The sequence below is a fragment of the Rattus norvegicus genome, chromosome 20 (genome assembly GCF_021556685.1).
Source record: "Rattus norvegicus strain SHRSP/BbbUtx chromosome 20, alternate assembly SHRSP_T2T, whole genome shotgun sequence".
Taxonomy (NCBI): domain Eukaryota; kingdom Metazoa; phylum Chordata; class Mammalia; order Rodentia; family Muridae; genus Rattus; species Rattus norvegicus.
Window position 1 is genome coordinate 31,489,184 of NC_141553.1, and position 22,259 is coordinate 31,511,442.

General features: G+C 47.3%; 1 protein-coding gene across 2 annotated transcripts; it reads right to left on the reverse strand.

Moving 5' to 3' along the window:
• Positions 1-1,477: 1,477 nt before the first annotated feature.
• Supv3l1 (Suv3 like RNA helicase) lies at positions 1,478-21,985 on the reverse strand. Of its 2 annotated transcripts, none has more exons than XR_015644644.1 (15): positions 21,672-21,985; positions 20,195-20,272; positions 19,548-19,655; positions 17,291-17,405; positions 15,739-15,907; positions 13,624-13,735; positions 11,825-11,902; positions 10,197-10,288; positions 8,245-8,425; positions 8,052-8,145; positions 6,209-6,391; positions 4,986-5,066; positions 4,422-4,598; positions 2,810-2,958; positions 1,478-1,926 (listed from the first exon to the last, which is right to left on the reverse strand). XR_015644644.1 is itself a non-coding variant. In NM_001012462.1 (15 exons), exons 1-15 carry the CDS (start codon positions 21,940-21,942, stop codon positions 1,521-1,523), a joined length of 2,331 nt encoding a protein of 776 aa, NP_001012480.1. In that variant the 5' UTR covers positions 21,943-21,957; the 3' UTR covers positions 1,478-1,520. The 2 variants fall into 2 exon arrangements, 1 of the variants encoding a protein (NP_001012480.1); NM_001012462.1 differs by having other exon boundaries at positions 6,209-6,428; positions 21,672-21,957.
• Positions 21,986-22,259: the final 274 nt, after the last annotated feature.

The window sequence follows — 22,259 nt, forward strand, 5'->3', positions numbered from 1 at the left end:
AAGGTGCTGTACAGTGTTAATCCCCACGAAAACATGACGGAAACTTGCCAAAGGACACAACCACGATTAAAATGAAATGCCCATATAAGAATTATCACACTTCATACTTTAACAAGACTGCTCTCAGGGTGACAGTTTAAGCTGAGATGGACCCAGGGCCACTCCAACCAGTTTCTGTTTGTGTGCCTCCAGTGTCTTTTAACCACAGAGCTCTTTTGTCCCTGAGAAGAAGGTAAAGAGGCAAAGGCTTTCTCAGTTAAGCACTCCAGCAGCTCTTCCCTGGCAGCCCCTGACCTCCACCACCCAGCAGAGCTGTGAGAAATTGAACTTGAATGACGCCTTGTGGTAAGTCACAGAGGAAAGCTAACCCTAGAAACCAGAGCTGTCCAGACACATCTCCTAGGAATTTCATGCCTTTACCCACAGGCAGGGAGAGCAGTCCCACCCTTTAGTCTCTGTGCCCATGAAGACAAAGTGTGAGGTGAACACTGCCATCTCAGGTAAACAAAATGCCACCCGACACAGAATCCCCTGAGGAAAGCTGAGAGACCACAGCACATCTGGCTGTTCCCCAAGCCTCCACTCCAGTCAGATTTAATCCGGCACATGCTCAGGAAACTGGCTTACTTCTCAGAATGATCTGAGAGTTCCAGTGTCAGCCAGGACAGCCAAACCTTCAGGCTCATTAGGAAATACTTGGGGTGGGCAGGCTGGGGCTCATCAGCCTACCATTACTTAGCTTCTGACAACTCTGTATGAGGCTGCCCACTCCTTCACAAACACAGCTAGAAAAGGCCGAACCACGGCTGTCCCAGCTCCTAAGCTGATGCTTACATTTCTTCTGTCCTCATTTTTAACCGGGGCAAATGGAAGCTACTATGCAACAGACTAGCCTTTAGACACAGGTGACTTACCAGCACCCTTCCTGTGGTCTCGCTGCTCCTTAGTATCCCTCCTGGAGCTGACTTTGCCATCACCTATTTCTACATGGAAGCTTCCACTCTAACCCACACACTGGCTACAGCAGTGCGCTAGAGACAAGTGTTCCTGCTCCACTGAGATGGGCTCCAACATATTTAGTGTGCATTTCCAGCTTCTAGAACAATCTCTGGTAGTGGGTACAACAGACAGCAGTGTATGCCAAAGAATTCCATCCGTGACGTCCTCAATAGGTCTAACAATTCCCTAACTGAGGCCAGGCCATGCGGAATTTCAAACAGCAGTGTCTTGGGCTACTCTACAAAAGGCCATTACAAAACCCAGTAAAACCTCGAAGACACCATTTTAAAGGTTGTAATAAGTAGTCTAAGTAGCTTTAGGAATTTACTTTTTTTTTTTTTTTTGAGCTGGGGGCCTTGTGCTTGCTAGGCAAGCGCTCTACCACTGAGCTAAATCCCCAACCCCAGGAATTTACTTTTTTATGCAATAAAAAGAAGATAGATGGCCACAGTCTTGCCACAGGCAGCAAATGTGTGCATAAGGATTTAAAATTGATTTTTATTTGCAAAATTAAAAAAAGACTAATCAGAGTTGGGGTCCTTCTTCTTTCTCCGTGTCCCCACTTTCTCTTTGCCTTGTTCTGGCCGTTGTGTCAGCCACTCCTTCTGAAGCTGCTTCAGCATGTCTGCAGTGAGGAGTCCTTGCTGCACCAGCCTAGAGGCAAGGGGCAGCTCCTTGTCACTGGGGCTGGGTGGCTCTGCCGCCTTATTCCCTGTTTTAGTGCCACGTGTCCTTCTAGCTGGGCTCTTGGAGGCTCCTGGCAAACGTGACTGGCTCCCTGATGGCTCCAGATTCAAGAGCTTGTGTGACTCAGAGATTTTAATCAGTTTGGTGATATTGTGCACACCTTCTTGGATAATGACATCCAGTTCTTTCTGGAGACTCCGAACAAAGCTGGAGTCTGGAAACATATCAATAAATCGGTAGCTGGGAAAATAAAAAAGAGCATTAGAGTGAGCGACAGCTGAGCCATCTCTAACAACCTTCCCACACTCTGACGACAGGCCTTTGTTTGTTTGTTTTGTTTGTTTTTGTTAAAAAAGATTTATTTTATTTATATGAATGTACTGTAGCTGTCTTCAGACACACCAGAGGAGGGCATCAGATCCCATTACAGATGGTTGTGAGCCACCATGTGGTTGCTGGGAATTGAACTCAGGACCTCAGGAAGAGCAGTCAGTGCTCTTAACCGCTGGGCCATCTCATGACCCCCACCCCCTCCCCCACGACAGGCCTTCTTACATCCCTTTCCCATGAACACAGTGCCTTTGTGAGGCCTTTCTTTCTGCCTGAGATGGGGTCCAAACCCCACTGCAGGGCATTCTAATACGCTCCACTGCAGGGACTGCTTTTCAGATGTTAATGCAAAGGTTAAGAGGCTGGAAACCCTGTGGAAATGCAGGATCTGGTTTAGACGACTCAGAAGATAAAGGTGATTGCTTCACAGACCTGCTGACCTGAGTCAGAGCCACAGAAAATGTGGAAGCAAAGAACCAACTCCACAGAGCTGGCCTCCACTGAAACAAAATGCACCCAGGCGTGTGCAGTCCCATCCATCATACAAACATGTACACACACACACACACACACACACACACACACACACACACACACACACGGGGGTGGGGGAGACACCAAGACCTTTGGATTGAGGAGTGAGTATAAATACAATAAGCACTTTTACGGAAAATATAATACAGAGTATTCACTAAGTATCTCTCTACCTTGAAAGAGCAGAAACCCACTCACACAACCTTTAACTTGCCCTAAGTTAGGAAATTGTGAGCACAGAAAGGAGAAGGGTTGGTACCTTAGCCACAGGTAAAGATCAAAGACATCATGGACAGCTTCAAGATCCATGAGGTCTTTAATGTTCTTAGGTGGAAGCAGAGGCCACTTGATGTACCGGCGTAGCCAGGCAAAGGTCAGGGGCTCATTCCTGCTGTACTGCCTGGCAAACTGAGAGGGAAGAAGAAAGTTTGGTAAAATAACCAGAATCCTCTTAAGGCTGTAATTAGAAAGAAAAAGGAAGTGAAATGGTAAACTGTGGTTGTTCCAAAAAGACAGGCTGGTTCCATCACTGCTGACCCTTCCCGACATCTACAAACCATAATAGGGGGCTGGAGAGATGGCTCAGAGGTAAAGAGCACTGGCTGCTCTTCCAGAGGTCATGAGTTCAATTCCCAGCAACCACATGGTGGCTCACAACCATCTGTAATGGGATCTGATGCCCTCTTCTGGTGTCTGAAGGCAGCGACCGTGTACTCATATATAATAAATAAATTAATACTTTACAAGGATTTATTTAGTTGAGACACGGCCTTATATAGGCTAGGCTGGCCTCAAAATTGCTGTCTAACCAAGAGAGGCCTGACTCTCTTGCTTCTGCCTTTTGAGTGCTGGGGGTTATGGGAGTGTGTCACCATGTGGAGCTTAAAATGTTTGTTTAAAATTAAGCTGGGGGCATCAAGACTGACTCCTCAGGGAAAGGCATTTGCTGATAAGTGTGATGACCCGAGTTTGGTCCCTAGGATCCAACTGATTCTAAAAACCACTGTCCCAAGTGGTACAAGAGGCCATCGGCAAGACTGAGCAGCCTAAGCAATTGCTGACTCGAACTCTTCCCAGGTCTTCCCGCCTGGCAGAGGCTCCTGCTTCACTCTGCCTGAGGAATGGTGGAAACAGAGCCAAGGCCATAGGAACCAGCTGCAGTCATGTGAGCACACAGTAGCTAAAGACCACCCCACCCTTAGCCCGGCTCTCCACTAATGACACACTTGCAGGAAAATACGTAAGAAGATCTCAAGACACACTGTTAAGGGAAAAGGAAGAGAGCTGCAGAATTATTTATCTAACATTTATAGAAAAACATCCACAAAACAAAACAAAACTGGAATTCCTACAGGTATATGAATGCAGGTAGATGCCATGTGAAACAAATTCTAACAGTTGGGGATGGCAGACTATAATTAACTTATCTATAACGCATTAATTTGGCATCACAAGTATTCATGTATTATTTATATAATTTTACAATAACTTAGGAGGTAAATTCAGTAGTGAATTTAAGTGAGATAGAGCAGACACAAAGAATGCGAAGGCCTATGGTGGAAACAGCAAGAAGTCCAGAGCAGAAGCCTGGGTTCAATGGCCTGAGGCAAGCAGCCCGGCATGGACCTCCAGGCGGGTAGGGGCCGTCTAGTCCTCTCTGGCTGTCCTTTTCCCGAGCATCCTGTGCTTTCCACAAGTCACAGAGGTGCAGCCCTCACAGTTAAGGAAACAGTATGATTGCTACCTGTGAGCTCTAATCCCTCCAAACGCGTATTTAACTGTGTGTCTCAGGTTACAATGGCTACACCATCCAGGCCCAAACACAAGGCAAGGACTATTTGGAGGAAAGTAGACGGATCTAGAAGACATACCTGTAAGAGCGACGAGCAGACGAAAGGCTGTTTCTTATTGATGGGGGCTGTGCAGAACACATACCTCACCCGGAGACTGAGTGGAATATGCTGGATCAGCTCTGCAGAGAACTTAAAATCATCCATGTTGCAGACAAAGTACTGCCCATCGACTTGTGCAAAGTCTACAAAAATATCCTAGGGAAATACACATGACGTCACTGGATGGCTGGGAGTAAACACCCACTGGGTAGGGATAAAGAACTCAAGTGCACAAAGGACAACGTCTTTAATCCCTGGCGGACCTCAGAAGTGTGCTTCATTCACTGCTCACGAAAGCTAAGGCATTTCGCCCACCTTCTCCCTAAACTGAATCTCTTTTTGAGACAGAGGCTCACCACGCTGTGCCCCCTGGGCTAGCTTCCAACCCTAGGACCTCTAGCCTCATCACCCCAGATGCTGGAGGCTTCCACCAGCGATATACATTTCATGAGTGGCTAATGCAGAGGCAGACTCCTGTCCATGCAGTGAGCCAGAAATGACACGCATGTTAGCAAGGGAAAAATGAAAAGAGCTTCCGCTCACAATGAGATTGGACAGCGTTGTCTCGGGGAGGTGGTAGGCAAACATCTCGATCTGCTCAGCAGTTGGGTGAAGTCCAGCGGCCTGCAGAAGGAAGGAAGGACAACATGACTGTGAGCTCCGTTTCCGCCTCATTTTTTTTTAAATAAATTCCATGTCAAGAATCTCAGTAATGGAGAGAAAAATACACAACCATTTTATTACTGCAATCAGAAAAGCTGATAGGATTATCTAATGAGAAGAGCAGACCATGTGGCCATGAGTAGATTATGATCCAACAGAACACCAGAATGAGAAAAGTTTCCAAACTGTAATTCTCTCCACTGAATAAACACAGACAAGGAAACCGAGGTTACTTCTACGTGGGTGACAGAACATGAGAAGGCACCTTCTCAGAGATGAGGCGGCTCTCTGTACCGCAGTATTAAGCACTGCCACAGCTAAGTACGAGAAGGGGAGAGAAAGGTGGGGGAAGGAATCATAAGATGTATTCCCTAAAGGCCGTGTGAAGGCTAGGACAGAGGCACACAGGAGAGAAGAGGGGTGGGGATAAACTGCACAGGAGTTACCGAGGAACCTATCCATCAGGAACCTACCCCAGCCAGAACTAACACCATGTCAGCAGCCCCACCCCCATCACCTCACATACTTCCCTTTATATCTGACAAATGAAATAAACCACTCAAGTAGTTTCCTAGAAACAAAATGATGAAGTTAGCTTGCTTTAAAATGATTAATAACCACCTAGTTAAGTCAGTCCTTGCTTACTTTTGACTGTATAATCCGGCTAAGCTTCTTCCCTAGTCAAGCTTCTCTACGTTTTCCACTTTACTGCCTGACTCTGTGCACCACACAAGGAAAATCAGGCCACTAAACCTGCTGAATCTGGACCTTTCACGTGTGCACAGTTTGGTACCCACGTCTCTCTAAAACAACAGAGAAAAGCCTCCTACGTATTCACTTTTAATTTACGTAGGTGGATGGGGGCGTCGAGCAGGTAGGGGGATTCCTGAAGCTGGAGTTGCAGGTGGTGGGTGCTGGGAAGCAATCTCAGGTGCCCTCATCTCCTGCGGCATCTCTCTGGCCAAGGAGAGCTTTCTTCTCATGGTTTCCCCAGCTCAGACAGCCCTTCTTTTTCCATGTATTTGAGGCAAGCAACTGGGAATGAATGACTGTCGTCCTTGCACCAGCAGCACCAGCAGCAGCGGTGAGATGCTAAGCCTTACCTGTATAGGATCCACAGGTCTATTCAAAATCTCCTTCAATAAAGCCAAGTCGTCTCGGTGCATTGTGGTCACCTCCCCCTCTTTAAAGTGTGAGCTGAATCTGCCGGCTCTGCCCGCGATCTGCAGGGCTTGGGAGGTGGTGATGGGCTCCAGCTCCTTCTCTCCCTTTTCATTGATGCTGGGCTTTATAAGGGAGTAAAAAATAATTCTCCTTATGCTCCTGAAATAGAAATAAAAGTGACCACAGACTAGACACAGCCCCCTGTCACTTGGCTCATAATCATCACAATGTGCTCAGTCCAACTTTCATTAGGCTGTCACCTAATCTTGCAACTATTCAAAGAAAGGAGGAAATAGGTCGGAGAGATGGCTCAGCAGTCAGGAGCACTGGCTGCTTCTCTAGAAGACCCAAGTTCTATTCTCAGCACCGACATGGTGGCTCACGACCACTTGCAACTTAAGGGGAGATAAACCTCTAATGTCACCAGGTACACAAGTGTTCTGTAGAAATACACCAGGCAAATATCTCTCTATCCCTATCTATCCCTATCTATCTATCTATCTATCTATCTATCTATCTATCTATCTATCTATCTATCCCTTTTGTTCCAGACAGTCTCTCTACATAGCCCTCACGATGTTGACCACGGTGGCGTCGAGTTCTCCTGCCTCCGCCCCCAGTGCTGTGAGTAAAGGTGAGCCACCACACCTGGCTAATTTTTTTTCTTAATGAGAAAAAGCCAGGCATTGTGGTTCACACTTATAATTCTTGAACCCAGGAAGCTGAGACAGGGGGATTGTTATATGCCTGAGGGTAGACTGGGCCACAGTATGACTTCCAGGCCAGCCTAGCTAATAAAGTTAAAAATAAATAAATTAAATTAAACAAGAGGCTTGTTGTGAAGTCCTTTTCCTTATTTTTTGTTTTGTGTTTTAAAGACTGAGTCTCGTCTGCAGCCCTGGCTGGCTTACAGTGCAGTATGCAGACCTAATGAGTCTGTCACCTTCCTGTCTAGGCCTAATGGAGGCTTACAGGCATGTGTTACCATGCTCAGCTCATAAGCAAATGGCTGAACGACTGTGTACATTTACTAAAAATCACCCATGAGAAGGCGAACTGTAGGACATCGGAGTTATCAAGCTAAGGAAAATCCCACCAAACGAGGTTCTCCCAGTGTTACAGGTTAGCTGTGCTGGGAACAGCGGCCTGAGGCCCAGGTACTAAAGAAGCTGAGCAGAAAGACTAAACCCAGGAGGGCTCTGAAGCCAGCTGGGGCAATGGAGTGGTGGCTCAGTTTAGGAGAACTGGCTGCTCTGACAAAGGACTTGAGTTCAGTTTCCAGCAGCCACATGGTGGCTTACAGTGACCTCAGTACTGCACACGTGCACATAACATGTACATAACATGCAGGCAAAATCCATGCAGAATTAAAAAAAATTTTAATCATTTAAAAAAAATCAAAACAAACTAAAAAATACAGAGTGGGTGTGGGCTCCACACTGAGCTTACGGCAGGGCAAACGTGAGCAGCATAGGTAGCCCGGCCCGCGCTCACACACAAGGGTTTTGAGTGGCTGCTTTCACTACCTAGAGGGATGAGCGCTGCAGCAGGAAGTGCTTGACACCCGATGAAACCCAGAACAAACAGAGGCAACTGGTCTGCCCTGGGAGGGGGCACTGCCCTGGGAGAGGGCGCTCCAACCCCAGTGAGTGCTGGGATGCTGCATAAGAAGATAAAGGTCAGGCCTACATTATTATTTCCGTCCTAACCAACTAGAACACTGAAAACAGTAACAAAACCCCTGCCCTCCAACACACTGTTCACCACGAACAAATTACTCACAAATTAAGTCCCATGCCAATCGCATCTGTAGCTACGAGGATTTTGCACGGATCATTGGGGTCATTAAACTTTCTTGCTTGAGCAAGTTTGGTTCCTAGAAGGAATAGTTCACATTAATCCCATTTCTTCTTGTGTGCTTTCTACTCATAATCTCAACCTAAGCAGCAAAGGTGAGGCGCCTGTCAGTTATTACCAGGCGGCAGGCTGCCGTATATCACTGCGGATTCCAGGCCCCGAATTTCAATCTGTCGGCTCACAGAATAAATGTCATTCTTGCTAAAGCAGACAATGCAGTCCCCAGGCCGAAGGTTGTCTAAAGACTCCAGTGCACGGTCCAGCACAGAAATGGGGGTAAGCCTCTCGTACTTCTGAACCTGCAGTAAAGACAGATGTGGAAGAGTGACACCCTCAAGTCAGCACAGGGACTGCTCCGAGAAAACTCCACTGGAGCAGTGAAGCAGCAACAGTCAGGAGGCACCTAGAAACCTTCATTCGATTGATGGAGGCTGTGCTACCGTCAATTCTTGGCACCCTGAGTTAATATTACTGTGTGACATCCTTAAAGAACTTTAACAAACACTGATTTTTCAGGGCAGAGTAGCAGCTTCTAAAGATTATTACTAATATTTTCATTTTATGACAGAGTAAAATAGTCCAGTGAAAGCGAGGCCAGAGGCTCACCTCTTCAGGCTTCTGTGGTTTGCCACAGACAGGGCCCTAAGCAGCAAAGTCCAAGATTTGAATCCAGAATTTCTCCCACTGCACACTGTTCAATCTTCCTCCAAGTAAAGCATGAGACTGCAACAGGTCAACTTAAGACATTTCTTTTTTAAATTAGTCATTCCAGACACCTTAACCATCTGAAGTGTTTTTATAAGATTTATAAGTGGGACTGGAGAGATGGCTCAGTGGTTAAGAGCACCGACTGCTCTTCCAGAGGTCCTGAGTTCAAATCCCAGCAACCACATGGTGGCTCACAACCATCTGCTGGGATTTGAACTCAGGACCTCTGGAAGAGCAGTCGGTGCTCTTAACCACTGAGCCATCTCTCCAGCCCAACACATTTCTTCATTTCTGTAGAAGCAGGCTAACCTTCACTGTCAGGCAGACTGGACTTAGAGACTCTGGATGTGCCATATGAGAATCTTTCCTAAAGGTTTAACAGCAGGAGAGACCCACCTTAAATGTGGGTAACACCACCCCCTGGCTGGGGTTCTGAGACAATAAAAAGCAGAGCTAGCCAAGCACCAGTGTTAGCTGATCTGCTTCTAACCCCGAAACTGTAAGGAGGCTGTTTGTTGTTCCTTCCTTCCTTCCTGCCGTCCTTCCTTCCCTCCACAGCTACCTCATCTACCTTGTCACAGCAATGAGAAAACAATTCTACTCTCCCACTGAGGAATTCTGGGAAGGCAAATAAGGATAGTTTTTGGAGGAAACCAGTTTCTTAACTGTAACTTCCTGTCTGCAAAAGGGACGCAAACTAGGGCTGACAATGAGAGAAAGAGCAAAGGCCCCACCGTGTGATACGCAACACTGAGCACAATGCACACTCGCGGTCTGACTTAGTCCTGAGGACACTCGCTCATGAGCTGTGGGTGCCGCTCAGTGTAGACAGAGATGCCTACGGTCCTTGGTTGGATTCCCAGCACCACAAATAAGTAGACTAAGACTTTTGAGAAAATGGAAGCTTGAAAGCTGAGTCTGACAGCTTTCCCATAATCCCAGCACTCAGGAGGCATGGCAGGAGACTGCTGTGAATTTGAGGACAGCCTGGGGTACACAGTGAGAATACATCTCAAGAACAAAAAACAGCCTCAGCTCCCAAAACAAACAAACAAGGAATCTTGTGGAAATGAACTATCTCCCACATGAAGCTCAACTATATGTATATGAGCCAGTCAGCTATGAGGAAAAAAAGACTTCCTTTTTGCTAAGCTCTGTTTTTAATGTCTTAAAAACTAAAACTGCTCTTTCAGACGGCCCGCAAGCAGGCTCCTTATGCCGCCCCCACACACACTGCTTTGTTCATGTGTGCTCCCTCCACAGCTCAGCTCTGACTGTGACAGGCTGGAGCTGACAAGGCGGCACACAGGCATGATCATCGGCCCTGTGGCACAGCCCAGAGAAGGAAGGGACGTCTCTTACCTCCACCTCCTCCCCAGTGGTGTACAGGAGCTCAGTGACCAGGTCAATGGCAGCAGATTCTCCGCACAGGTGGACTTCCTCAGCACAGAGTCCTGTGGGTGCATAGAGGGGTTTACACTGCTCGTCCCCTTCCTCAGCCCTGTACCTGTCCAGTGTTTGCAGGTTCTGACTCCGGCCTTCTTTGAACAGCAGAGAGAGCCCAGCCTTACCAATGCACAGGCCTTAACTTGCTCTGAACACAGCTGACACCGCTGTAAGGTGAGGCCAAGCAGGACTGGATGCCGGCACTAAGATGCTGACTGATGGGTGTTAGTCACGGGCCTGTGTTCTTCAAACCGGAACTCTACAGAAGCTGAGGCGCTTCAGGTGTAGCATGGAGCCAGCACAGAGGCTCCGAGCTCCTTGGCCCGAGCAGGTCCACTTTCACATACTGTCTGACAGGCAAACTCTGGGCTCCGCCATTTGTTTTTGGTCTGAAAATACCTGCCCTACTACATCGTGCCGAAGCCATCATCATTCCAAGTCAGGGGTGGTGGGACTAGCCTCTAACCCTAACGCTTCAGAGGCTGGGGCAGGGGGACCCAGAGGTCAAAGCCAGCCTGGGTTACATAGTGAATCCCTGTTTGGGGGGGCAGTCGGGGAGCAAGAAAGAAGGAGTCAGGGAGAAGAAAAGAAGAAACAGGATCACTTCAAGAAACAGGCGACACACACTCATTCATGCCTGTGAGCCCCAACAACTCCTGTTCTAGGACCCCCATCTTACAAAACAACTAAAAATAACCCACAAGAGAAAAGCTGTATCCATCAACAATTCTACCGCAGCACTGCTGGTAATGGGGAGACTGTTTCAGCCCAGGAAACAAACTGCTGTAGGGCTTTTCAGTGGACAAAACCCACAAGGATCCGCTCACAGAATGAAAAAATAGCTGTGAAACAGAGCTGGAAAGAAGCAAAACACAAAGTTCTAAGTCCCTAGACACCGTGTGTGTAAAAACGCTGACACGACCCACATCAGACATCAGCAGTGACTGTGACTACAGCTAGACACACCCTCTTTCATTTTCCTTTTGAATCTGAAGGTAGCCTGGGTTGGCTCTGAAGTAGCTGTGAGTCCACGATAATCCTCCCAAGTCCTGATGGCCCTGCTCCCTCCTCCCAAGTATGGGACAACATTTAGAATATCCATCTCCACAGACCCTGTTTACATGATCCTGGGAATCAGACCCAGAGCTTCAGGCATGGACTGCTGGAAAGTTCTCTACAAATGAGCTACATCCCCAGCCCCAAAATTACTTCCCTCCCTCCCTCCCTCCCTTCCTTCCTTCCTTCCTTCCTCCCTCCCTCCCTCCCTCCCTTCCTTCCTTCCTTCCTTCCTTCCTCCCTTCCTTCCTTCCTTCCTTCCTTCCTTCCTCTATTTATTTATTTTTGTGCTAAGGATTAAGCCCAGGGTTCCCCCATGCTAGGAGAGTGCTCTCCCACTGGGTTGCACCCTCAGAGATTCAAACATTTCTGCTTTGGTCATTTGGTTATGTTAACTTTCTAACACACAAAAGCAGAACTCTTTGTTGTTAAAGTAACACTTTTAAGTGAACTCTTCTGGAGAAGAGAGGCAGCAGCAGACCACTCACCTAGCAGAGCTCTGGTCCAAGCCCATCCTCTGGCTGGGTCCCGAATCATCTGGATTTCATCGATCACAGCCACTTCATCTTAGAACAAGAGTGTCCATGAGCCATGAAGTCACTTAAACCCCAACACCAAGTCCCCATAACCAGCACCATTATCAGGGCTTACTACGCATGTCTGTTCTACCAGGCTTGCTCTAAGTGGTTTGTCCTAAGTCGTAACCATAGTGTAACACTTAGAAGTACTGGGGCTGAGGTTATTGACAGGAAAGTAAACTGAGGCCCAGACAAACAGAGATGAGATTCAATTCCCAGCCACCTAGCGATCCACCCCACACTCCCCCCCTCCAATGCATTCCCATTCTGTGTAAGCTCACACACACTGCTGACTCCGCCTACTAGGGACAACCTTAGCAGACTCTCCAGCTTGGTGGGTAACAGAGAGTGCTTTTGGAGGAACTACATCTGATGCTCTCTTCTGAACTGTAAGGACACACGCATGTACACACACACACACACACACACACACACACACGCACGCACGCACGCACGCACGCACGCACGCACACAATCTTTAAAATAAATCTTAGTCCATTCTGGTAGTGGACTTCTTTGACCCCAACAGTAGCCAGGCAGAGGCAGGCAGATCTCTAGGAGGCTGACACCAGGCTGGTCCACAGAGAAGTTCCAGGCCAGCCAAGGCTACAGAGTCTCAAAGAGCATTTCCCGAGACAGCGCTCAAGAGCAGAAGCACAGAGGATGGGAGGCCTCCTCAGGCCGGGCTCTGCTCATGCTCAGCCCATGTCATGGGAAGTGAAGCAACCCCTTGGCTTGTTTGCTAGGCCCCGACCTCTAAGTGTGCTGCACTATCTCTGGAAGGCATATTTTCATTTCCATCTTCAAAATGCCAAGGAACTGAGAACATTAAAGAGAGCTGATTTATACTGAAAACCAGATTAAGAATTACTCATCTTGTCAAGACAACCTGGCTAAAAAGCAGGAAGCAGAGGACATTTTGACTTTTGTGTGCTGTTTGTACTGTTATAGTGTATGACTTTACAATACACTGAAAAATTTAAAACTGTTTGAAGGGTTGATTTTAAAAACAAAAGCAAGCTGTTAGCAAAACCCCTATGATCTTTACTATATCTAACATATTCACCTGAGTGCACACCTTACATATAAATAACAAAATCTGAATACTAGCACAGAAAGTGAAGAAAATATACACCACGGGATTAATTAAAAGTCATTGTTTAGGGACAGGCGGGATTGAAAACTTATATATTTGTCCTCTTTGTTTACTTCCACTTTAGCATTTTTCAAACTGAAGCCAGAAGCTCACTGATGCACTGAACATAATACAGACTTTAGTTTCCAGCACTTAGGACTGGCCCAGGGCTTTGCACTTACAAGGGAAGTGCTCTACCATTGAGCCACATTCCCAACCCAAGACAGAATGTAAACCTACATATCCTTAATAGGGGAATGCAGTAACAGTTTATATGGACAAACCTGTAGTCATATAAATATATGATAAACTATGCCTGACTTTTCTGTTTTGAAGACAAGGTCTCACTATGTGGCCCTAGCTGTCCTGGAATTTAGAGAGAGCCGTCTGCCCCTGCTCACTGGGATTCGATTGCATCTGAGACAAAGGACAACAAGCCCGGAAAGGTCAGCTGTAAAGCGCTGAGTCTCTAGTGTACTGTTTTCTTCTAGACGTCTCACTTTTCACCATAAAGTCCCAGACCTTAACTACACGAAACTCTCCAAATTCTACTTTTCTGAACAGGTATACATACAAGGAGTTGCAACGTTGCACATCTCCACAGTACAAGAGACATGGGTGGCTTGTTTCCCCTCAGGTTCAACCGTCAGCCGCTCTTCACCTGTCACCAAGTCACACGGCACACCCTGGAATGACAAAATAACAACAAAAAACCCAGACTTATCTCTGACTTGAAAAATGGTAACAACAACAACAACAACAACAACAACAACAACAACAAGAAGCCACAGACTGAGAAGGTTCCTTCCATTACTATGGAACGCATTCGAATAACTGAACCCAGTATCGCCAATGTTCTACTCCACATTTACAGCTCACACAGCTACCTTGTTGTACAAGTTAGATAATCTGGATAGACGTCCAATCAGAACCCTTCGCAGAGAAACTGTAGCGGTTCCTGTTTCTTGAGCAGTCTCATGTAGCCCAGGCTGGCCTCAAACTAACTATATAACCAATGATGATTTGAACTCCTGATCCTCCAATTCCGAAGTTCTGGGATTACAGACCATGTCGCCCAGCTAACAGGTCTGGTTCAAGATTTGGCTCATTTCCTTTGCAGTGGTGCAGAGTGAACCCGGGCTTTGCTCAAGCCAGGCAGGTGCTCCACCACTGAGCTCTCTCTGCTCTACCGTCTTCTAACTCCTCTGTATACCTGGGCACTAACGGAGTTAATCCAGCGGACACGAGCTGTTTCCATACTCAACAACACTATGAGTGAAGTCGAGACTAAAGAGACCTCTGTTAAACTCCCCCAGAAGCAGCGGCATCCGTGGTATGATACACTGGGTACTCAGACAGAAATGCAAGGCTTTCCAGAATGAAGGATGTTTTGTGCTCAATCTGAGAAAGTCTAGTCCACAGGAGACAAAGACAGATGAGAAATTCTGAGACTGGTATAAACTAGTAAATGGGTCACAGCATGTGGGACCTTAGATGGGACCCTAGGAGGAAGCAGGGAAGTTGTTACTTGACAAGTGGACCCACGCAGAAACATTTTAAGGTATTTTTATGTGGATGGCACTCATAAAGGCTGGAAGAGGGTGCTGGACGCCCTGGAGTTTTTGTGATCTACCCGACATGGATCCTCAAAGAGTAGCAAGTACTCTTAACCAGTGGGGTTGTTTCTCTGGATCAACAAAACTTGAATTTGAACTAAGTAGTAAATAATAGTGGACTATCAATTAAGTGTCCTTTCAGATAAATATGCCATAGTTAGGCTAACAAATAACAAAACAAAACAAAAAACCCAGGTCTTTGTTCTGAAGAAAAGCACCCACAATGCATGCATAAAAAATTACGTATAGGGACATTGAACCTGGTAACATCACACTGTGTTGTGCTACACCATGACAAACAGCCCATTCACTGACACCTCAGTGCCTCAGACCAAAGGCCTTCAGTGCAGTTTTGAAATGTGGCTCCCATCCTGATGCAGTCCTAGCTCCCACACCAGAGTCTGATGGAAGAGGCTGGTAACTCCAGGAGCAGGTCAGAGGGCCTTCCAACTAAGTCATGCTTTCTATGCAAGCAAACAAAGGCTATTTTTTAAAAAGTGAGCTGGAGATGGCTCAGTGGTTAAGAGGACTGACTGCTCTTCCAGAGTTCCTGAGTTCAAATCCCAGCAACGACATGGTGGCTCACAACCATCTGTAATGAGATTTGATGTTGTTTCCTGGTGTGTCTGAAGACAGCTACAGTGTACTCATATATAATAAATAAATAAATCTTTAAAAAACAAAAAGAAGCAATGGGTTAGAAAGTAGGCATCATGTGATTTTCTGCAATTCTTTCTACAGAAAATATTCAGTAATACTTCATTCCATTCTCTGAACTAGTTCTGCTGCTTTCACTTTTGATGATTTTGTTTTGTTTTCTGAGGCAGTAGGCCAGGCCTGCCGTCACATTTCCTCTAAACTAAGGATCTGGCAGGCTTGTCAGCGCTCACACCTCTTCCTCCCACAGCTCTGTGCACCATCACCTCACACCTGATGGCTTCTCGGTGCGCAGAAACAGGCATTTCTGCCAGTAGTGACGGACTGTGCATTCCTTCCCCACAGAAAGTGTGCGCCTTCACCCCCAGAGAGAGCAGTTACCGGGGAAACGAGCGAATACTCTGTAGTGTACTGACAGCGGCATTGCTCTTCTCAAAGATCTCATGCGCCAGCAGCTTCAGAGGGCCGCAGTACACGCCGGAGGTCGCTGACAAGTATCTCTGGATTGCGTGGTAGGTCTTCCCACTGTTGGTGGGACCTGAGTGGAATATTATCTTCCGCTGTATGGCTCTGGCTTCTGGGTACCTAAAATATGAGTAGGTAAAGAGCTTAATTTTATTACCCCAAAATCCATTCTAGCAGTCAGTCTTTGAAAAACTCAATGAAGGGAAGAAAAACCCACATTAAAATAACAAGACTTCCAAGAGCAGCATTTACTGGAGGACAGGAGCCTCAAATGCAAGTAAACGTTTTGGATATCTCAAGTGTTAAACTGCCACTGGTCCCACAGCTATGTTTGCACCTCTCCCACAACTCTGAACCCAAGGACCCCAAAGGAAATACCCACAGGTTTTGGAATTTCAGTATCGGCAAACCCAGTAACCCAGCCTCTGCGCCTGGCCACATGGGCTGACGAGGGAGGAGATGCAACCTGCCACCATGTGCAAACTCAAAACCGGGCAAAATACTGCAGCCACTGTTAAGGACAGAGACAACAGGCAGTGAGGACCAACTCCTGAAGGAAGGGAGCACTGCACATGGTCCACATTGCATCCCACAGGACACAGGGAGGTCAAACCTGAGCAGAGAGCAACAGCTGCCCTGAAAAGCCCTGAACAAGGGGATCAGACTTTAGAGCTCCTGAAGTAGCTGAATGTAATTTTTCTTTCAAGACAGCATTTCATGTGCCCTAGGTTGGCCACCACCTTGCTATACAGGCAAGAATAACTGATCTTTTTCTTAGTTTGCTGCTGCTGCTGCTGCTGCTGCTGTTGTTATTTTTTGAGACGGGGTCTCTCTATGCAGCCCTGGCTGTCTTGGAACTCTCTATGTAACCAGACTGGCCTTGAACTCATAGAAATCCTCCTTCCTCTGTCTCTTGAGTGCAAGGACTACAGGTGTGTGCCTCCACAAACAGCAGCTTTGAATTCTTAACCATCTGGCTCTACTCCCCAAATGCTCAGCCTCCAGACCCTCACCACCGAGCCTGGTCTCATGCTGTACTAGGGATCAAGTCCCCGCTAGACAAATGCTCTGTCGACCAAGAAGAACCTCCAATCTGAACTGAAGCAGCTGGAATTTGAGTGGCTGAATGGGAAAGAGCAGAAAAGGCGAAGAAAGTGAAGTCTCCAAGTCACCGTGTGTGGTGGACTCAGGGTGGGCTGTGGAATTTTGGCCAAGAGCTGGGCCAGACCTACGTAAGATTAGAACTGGCAGGGCCTAGAGAACAGCCCACAGGACTGGCCTTGAAATTAAACTCCAGACATCCATCCCACGAGAACCTCAGCCCACACTCCATCAGGATGAAAGGAACACAGCAAGAAAATGTCGGACAGAATGAATGCCTTGCTTGTTTTACTTTGTTTAACAAATTTTGACTTTACAATTTGTTATCTAGTATAAAATGAAAGCATCAACATTAGTTTCCCCAAATTAGGAACCTCAGTGATAGTAAATACAAGGACTAACCAGTTGGGCGGTCTCCTCAGGTCACTGATTTGACGTAGGTCATCCTTGCATTCCAATACAGGAAATATCTGTTTGGCATGTCTCAAGAAAAACGGAAACAAATCGTCCACATGAGCTGTAAGAGAGCACAGTGCATTAGCAGGCTCCCTCTGGGATCCTCAGAGCTAAACTAAACTCACAGTCCTAGTTCAGACCCTGTACTATGGAAACCATTTCTTCCCAGTGAGGAAAGCTGGGCACTGCCAGGACTACAGAGGGAGTCTTGGAGCAAGAGGTCCCATCTTTCCCTTGGACCCCACTTTCTATTCCTTCCTTCTCCAAACCTCCCACTTCGAGCGAAACAAAACACTAGCTGCCATGCATTAGGCTCTGAGCTCGGCAGTGTAAACACACAAAGGTTAACACAGCAGCAAGTAGACAAAAACGGCCTGGACATACATTAGAGAGATACAAATTTCTCTCTGTGAAATGTTTTGGGTAGTGTTGTTGTTGGGGCTTAAACCCAGGAATTTTTACAGACTAAGCCCTCAAACCCTGGGCTACCGCACCACAACTCGGTGACTCACTCTTCTCTTTTCTTTTCTTTCTTTTTCTTTCTTTCTTTCCTTCTTTCTTTCTTTCCTTCTTTCTTTCTTTCTTTCCTTCCTTCCTTCCTTCTCTGTCTGTCTCTCTCTGTCTGTCTCTCTCTGTCTGTCTCTGTCTCTGTCTCTCTGTCTCTGTCTCTCTGTCTGTCTCTCTCTCTCTCTCTCTAAATTTCAAAGACAACAGAGAAGCAACTAAGTTTCCTCCACACCTGGAGTGGCTCTGAGAGGAACTGGCCTATGTCTCAGCTGGCTATGTATCAGGTTCTCCCTCGGTGCCTGGCACGAACTAAAGGTCTAAGTGGTAAATACATTGAACAGTATCATTAAGGTACCTGGATACCCATGGAAACCAACCAACCAATAAAGTCCCTACTTTGTTTCTGTTTTAAGTCAGGGCCACACTCTAACCCAGGCCAGCCTGGAACTCAAAGAAATCCTGCCTTAGCCTCCAGAGAGAGGGGACTAAGTGAGCCACCATGCCTACTGCTTTGTTTTCTTTTTTTTTTTTCCTTTTTCTTTTTTTCGGAGCTGGGGACCGAACTCAGGGCCTTGCGCTTGCTAAGCAAGCACTCTACCACTGAGCTAAATCCCCAACCCCCTGCTTTGTTTTCCTTCAGACAAAAGCTCTAGGAAGGAGAGAGAAGCAAATGGTGCCTTCTACTCCATTCATGCTGCTCACTCTGCTAACAGCAGATGCTGACAGATCAAAAACAGTCTGTGTGTGACTGCCTGACTGATGGAGGGCGGGATATAATGGGAAGGCACAGTGACTTACTTGTAGAGTACATTGCCAGGACCTATTCTAAAACAGGGAAGCCCTGAGAGCTAGAGAGAAATAAACATGAAGGAACAGAAAGCACATCCATCAATATTCCTAAAGTTCTCAGCACCTGAGAAGAGGCTTAGAGAACATGAATGTTCCCTGTGCAAGGATGAGGACCTGAGTGCAGGTCCCAGCACATACCTGAAAAGCTGGGCGGGGCTTTGGAAGGGGAAGGGGCAGGGAGACTGGAGAAGTTTGAGGCCTCCTGGCCACCAGTCCAGTTCCAGGGTTTGTGAGAGCCAGTGACAGAGTAGGACCCTGCTGTCTTCCTCTAGTCTCAGAATGTTCACCCAAAGGAACACACAGGCATACATATAACACGCACGTACGCACTTGAGGGACGTGAGTGAACACAATCATTTCTTTAAAAACCCTCACAGTGGGCTCAAGAGACGGCCCAATGGTCAAAGCACTGGTTGCCCTTCTAGAGGACCCAGGTTTGATTCCCAGCACCCACATGGCAGTTCACAACCATCTGTAACTCCAGTTCCAGGGGACCTGATTCCTTCCTCTAGCCTCTGTAGGCACCACATGCATGTGGTGCACAGACATATGTGCAAGCACAACACCCATACACATAAAATAAACAGAATTTAAAACCGACCCTCTCAGCAGGCCACTGACAGTGCTCTGCAAGGAGAGGCAGTGTCACACAGTCCCTGAGACCTACAACTGGAAGGAGAACAGACTCCCGAAAGCTGTCCTAAGCCCAAACGAGTGACAGCACACACATGCTCCTTTTTCCTTCTCCACCTCTTCTTCCTCCCCTTCCTTCCCCCAACTCTACCATCCTCCCTCCCTCTCGCACACACAGAGAATAAAATTTGTAAAAAATCCTCTAAGCACTTGCCTGCACTGAAGCAGATGTCATTCAAGACAATGTGGATGTCCACGTCCAGGGAATGAGACTGCATGATGTAATTTCTGAAGCTTATGAAAGCTTGGTGGAAGAGACGAGCTGTGGAAAACAGAATCAGAGCGCACAAAGCTTAGTCGTCACTCCTGCTCTCACTGTTAAAACATAAAATGCCACAGAAAACCCCAGCCCCTGTCAACGCTTTGATGCTCCACAGGCTGAGCTACAACTGACACTACACAGGACAGACTCTAAGGCAGGCTGAACCGCTGCTCCCATACTGCTTGCAAGCTGGGCTTGTGGGTCTCCCAGAAGGCAAGGAGAGAGCCTGCAACTATGTACTCTAACTCCACATAACAAGTACAGAGCAAAATGCAACAATTCTATAAAGATGTTTCTAGCAGAGATGCAGAGAGCTCTGTGGTTAAGACACTGGCTGCTCTTCCATGGAAACCAAGCTCCATTCTCAGCATCCACATGGTGGCTCACGACCATCTCTAACTCCAATTCCACGGGATCTAATACCCTCTTCCATGGGCACTACCCAAAAATAGCTATAGACATACATGCAGGAAAAATACTCATGCACATAAAATGATAAAAACTGTTAAAAATAAATTTCAAAAAGTTGTCAGCCTTACCATCAAGTCCATAGTCAGCACTCAGCTTCTGAATTTCTTGCCGCTTATAGAACTTGTCTAAGATCTTCTTTACTTCATCTAAAAGAGAAAGATAAAAGTTTAACATTTGTTCACCAATTTAAACAAATCTACAACAAAAGGAATTCGAAGTCATACCACTAAAGGATGCAGCCTCAGGAATGCTTCAAAAACCTGAATATTTGAGGTGCTCCCTCTTGGTGAGCTACTGTGTGATGGAGTAAAAAAATGAGAGTACAGCAACCCGCTAAACCTGACAGACCACAGACACAAAGTTACCATCAACTCTCCCCTTGGTGAGTCCTGCTAACACAGGCACATGTAATTCACACTAGGAGTGGCAGTAGGTATGGGTGCCTGTGCAGTAATTAATGACAATCCACGGTCGGAGAACAGCTTGCGCTTATTTTGAGGGAAAAGGCAGGGGGAGAGGAAGGGGAAAGAAGAGGAGTACTGTTTTGTTAATCAGCTCATTACGCAGTACTGAGAAACGAACCCATGGCACTGCCCATGCTTGGCAAGGCACATATCCCAGGGCTATATCCTCAAGCGCATTAAAAAAGAGCACTTTGCAGCCTGCAGGTGGTAGCACATGCCTTTGATTCCAGGACTCGGGCAGAGGCAGGCCTACCTCTGCGAGTCTGAGGCCAGCCTGGTCTACAGAGTGCGTTGCAGGACAGCCAAAGCCACACCGTGGAAACTTGTCTAACTTCTTATTTTGAAATAAGTTGCCCTAGCTTGTTTTGAACTCACTTTGTGCTGGTACTGAACTTGCCTCAGACTCCCAGGGTGAGGCCTATATTTTAAAGTCACAACAGGAAGCATCCTGGCTTGTTGAAGCCAGGAAGGTCCTTCCTCGCTGGCTTGTGCCTGGAAGAACTGTCGTTTTCTTTTGTTCTCTAAGAAAGTCATTTGGTTGGAAGAAAACTTTCACCTTCCCATTGAAAACATTTACAGGTTGGTCAAATTCACCAAAATCTAGGGAGGACAGACAAAACTCACTTCAACCCAGTGATGCTAAAGTTTTTTTTTTTTTTTTTTAATTCTTCTCTCGAACCCGGTACGATACTACTGGCGAAGACAGTTTTATCAACTTTTATCTTGTATTTAAATTTAGGTCCACCTCGTGGGACAGTAAATTTATTGAGAAATCAGGATCTGAGACCCGTTGTCTTGGCAACCAGACAGACTCTTATCATTGTTAGACGTCCACATGCAGGCAATGGCAAAGTCCTCTCTGTTAATCCCTCCACACTAAGAACTCTAGGAGCACAAGCGGTGCACCACTTAAGGACAAAACTCTCATCACCTCGATCCAAGAGAAGGGTCAGTGTCACTATGGAAGGGATTAAATATGAATTAGGCCCGGATGCTGAGGGCTCCAGAAAGGAACAGACATTGCATTTTGTAGAACCCGGTCGCAGACCGTGCCCTTTTGCAGGGAGGCTCCCGCACTCACTCTTGTCCAGAGGCCGAGTAAGCTCGGCGCCTACGTCGCCATCGGCGCTGGGACCCTGAGGCTTCACTGTCAGCGGCACGAACAAGGACGTGTTCGGGGCTTTGGAGCCACCAGAGGCAGAGGAGGAGGCGGCCAGGCAGGGAACGCGTCCTGAAGCCCCGGGGAACGACCCCACGAGAGCGCGAAGAGCGGAGCAAGGAGCCGCCCGGGGCCCAGCCCCGCGCCCCGCCGGGAGCCGAGCCCACAGCAGGGCACATCTAGGCAAGGACATTGAGGCCGCGGCTCGATACGAGCCGGGGAAAAGCCCGGAGACTGGGCGCCGCTCAGTGACGTAAGCGACTGCACCCGCAGAGCAAAAGGACCCAGAGCGAGCACAGGCCTGTCCCAGCGCGCGCCTTAATGGAAAGGAGATGGAAGTGCTGGAAGCGCGCTCTCTTCAGGAGAGAATGACCTCTGTGAGTTACACTGGCAGAAACGAGCTCCCATCCTCTCACTCTTTCTGCAGTAATTGGCAGCATCTTTCTCGAAAGAAGGAAAAGTAATCAGGCATCTTTAGGGATGTTACAGATGCGCGGAGAGGAACCTTGC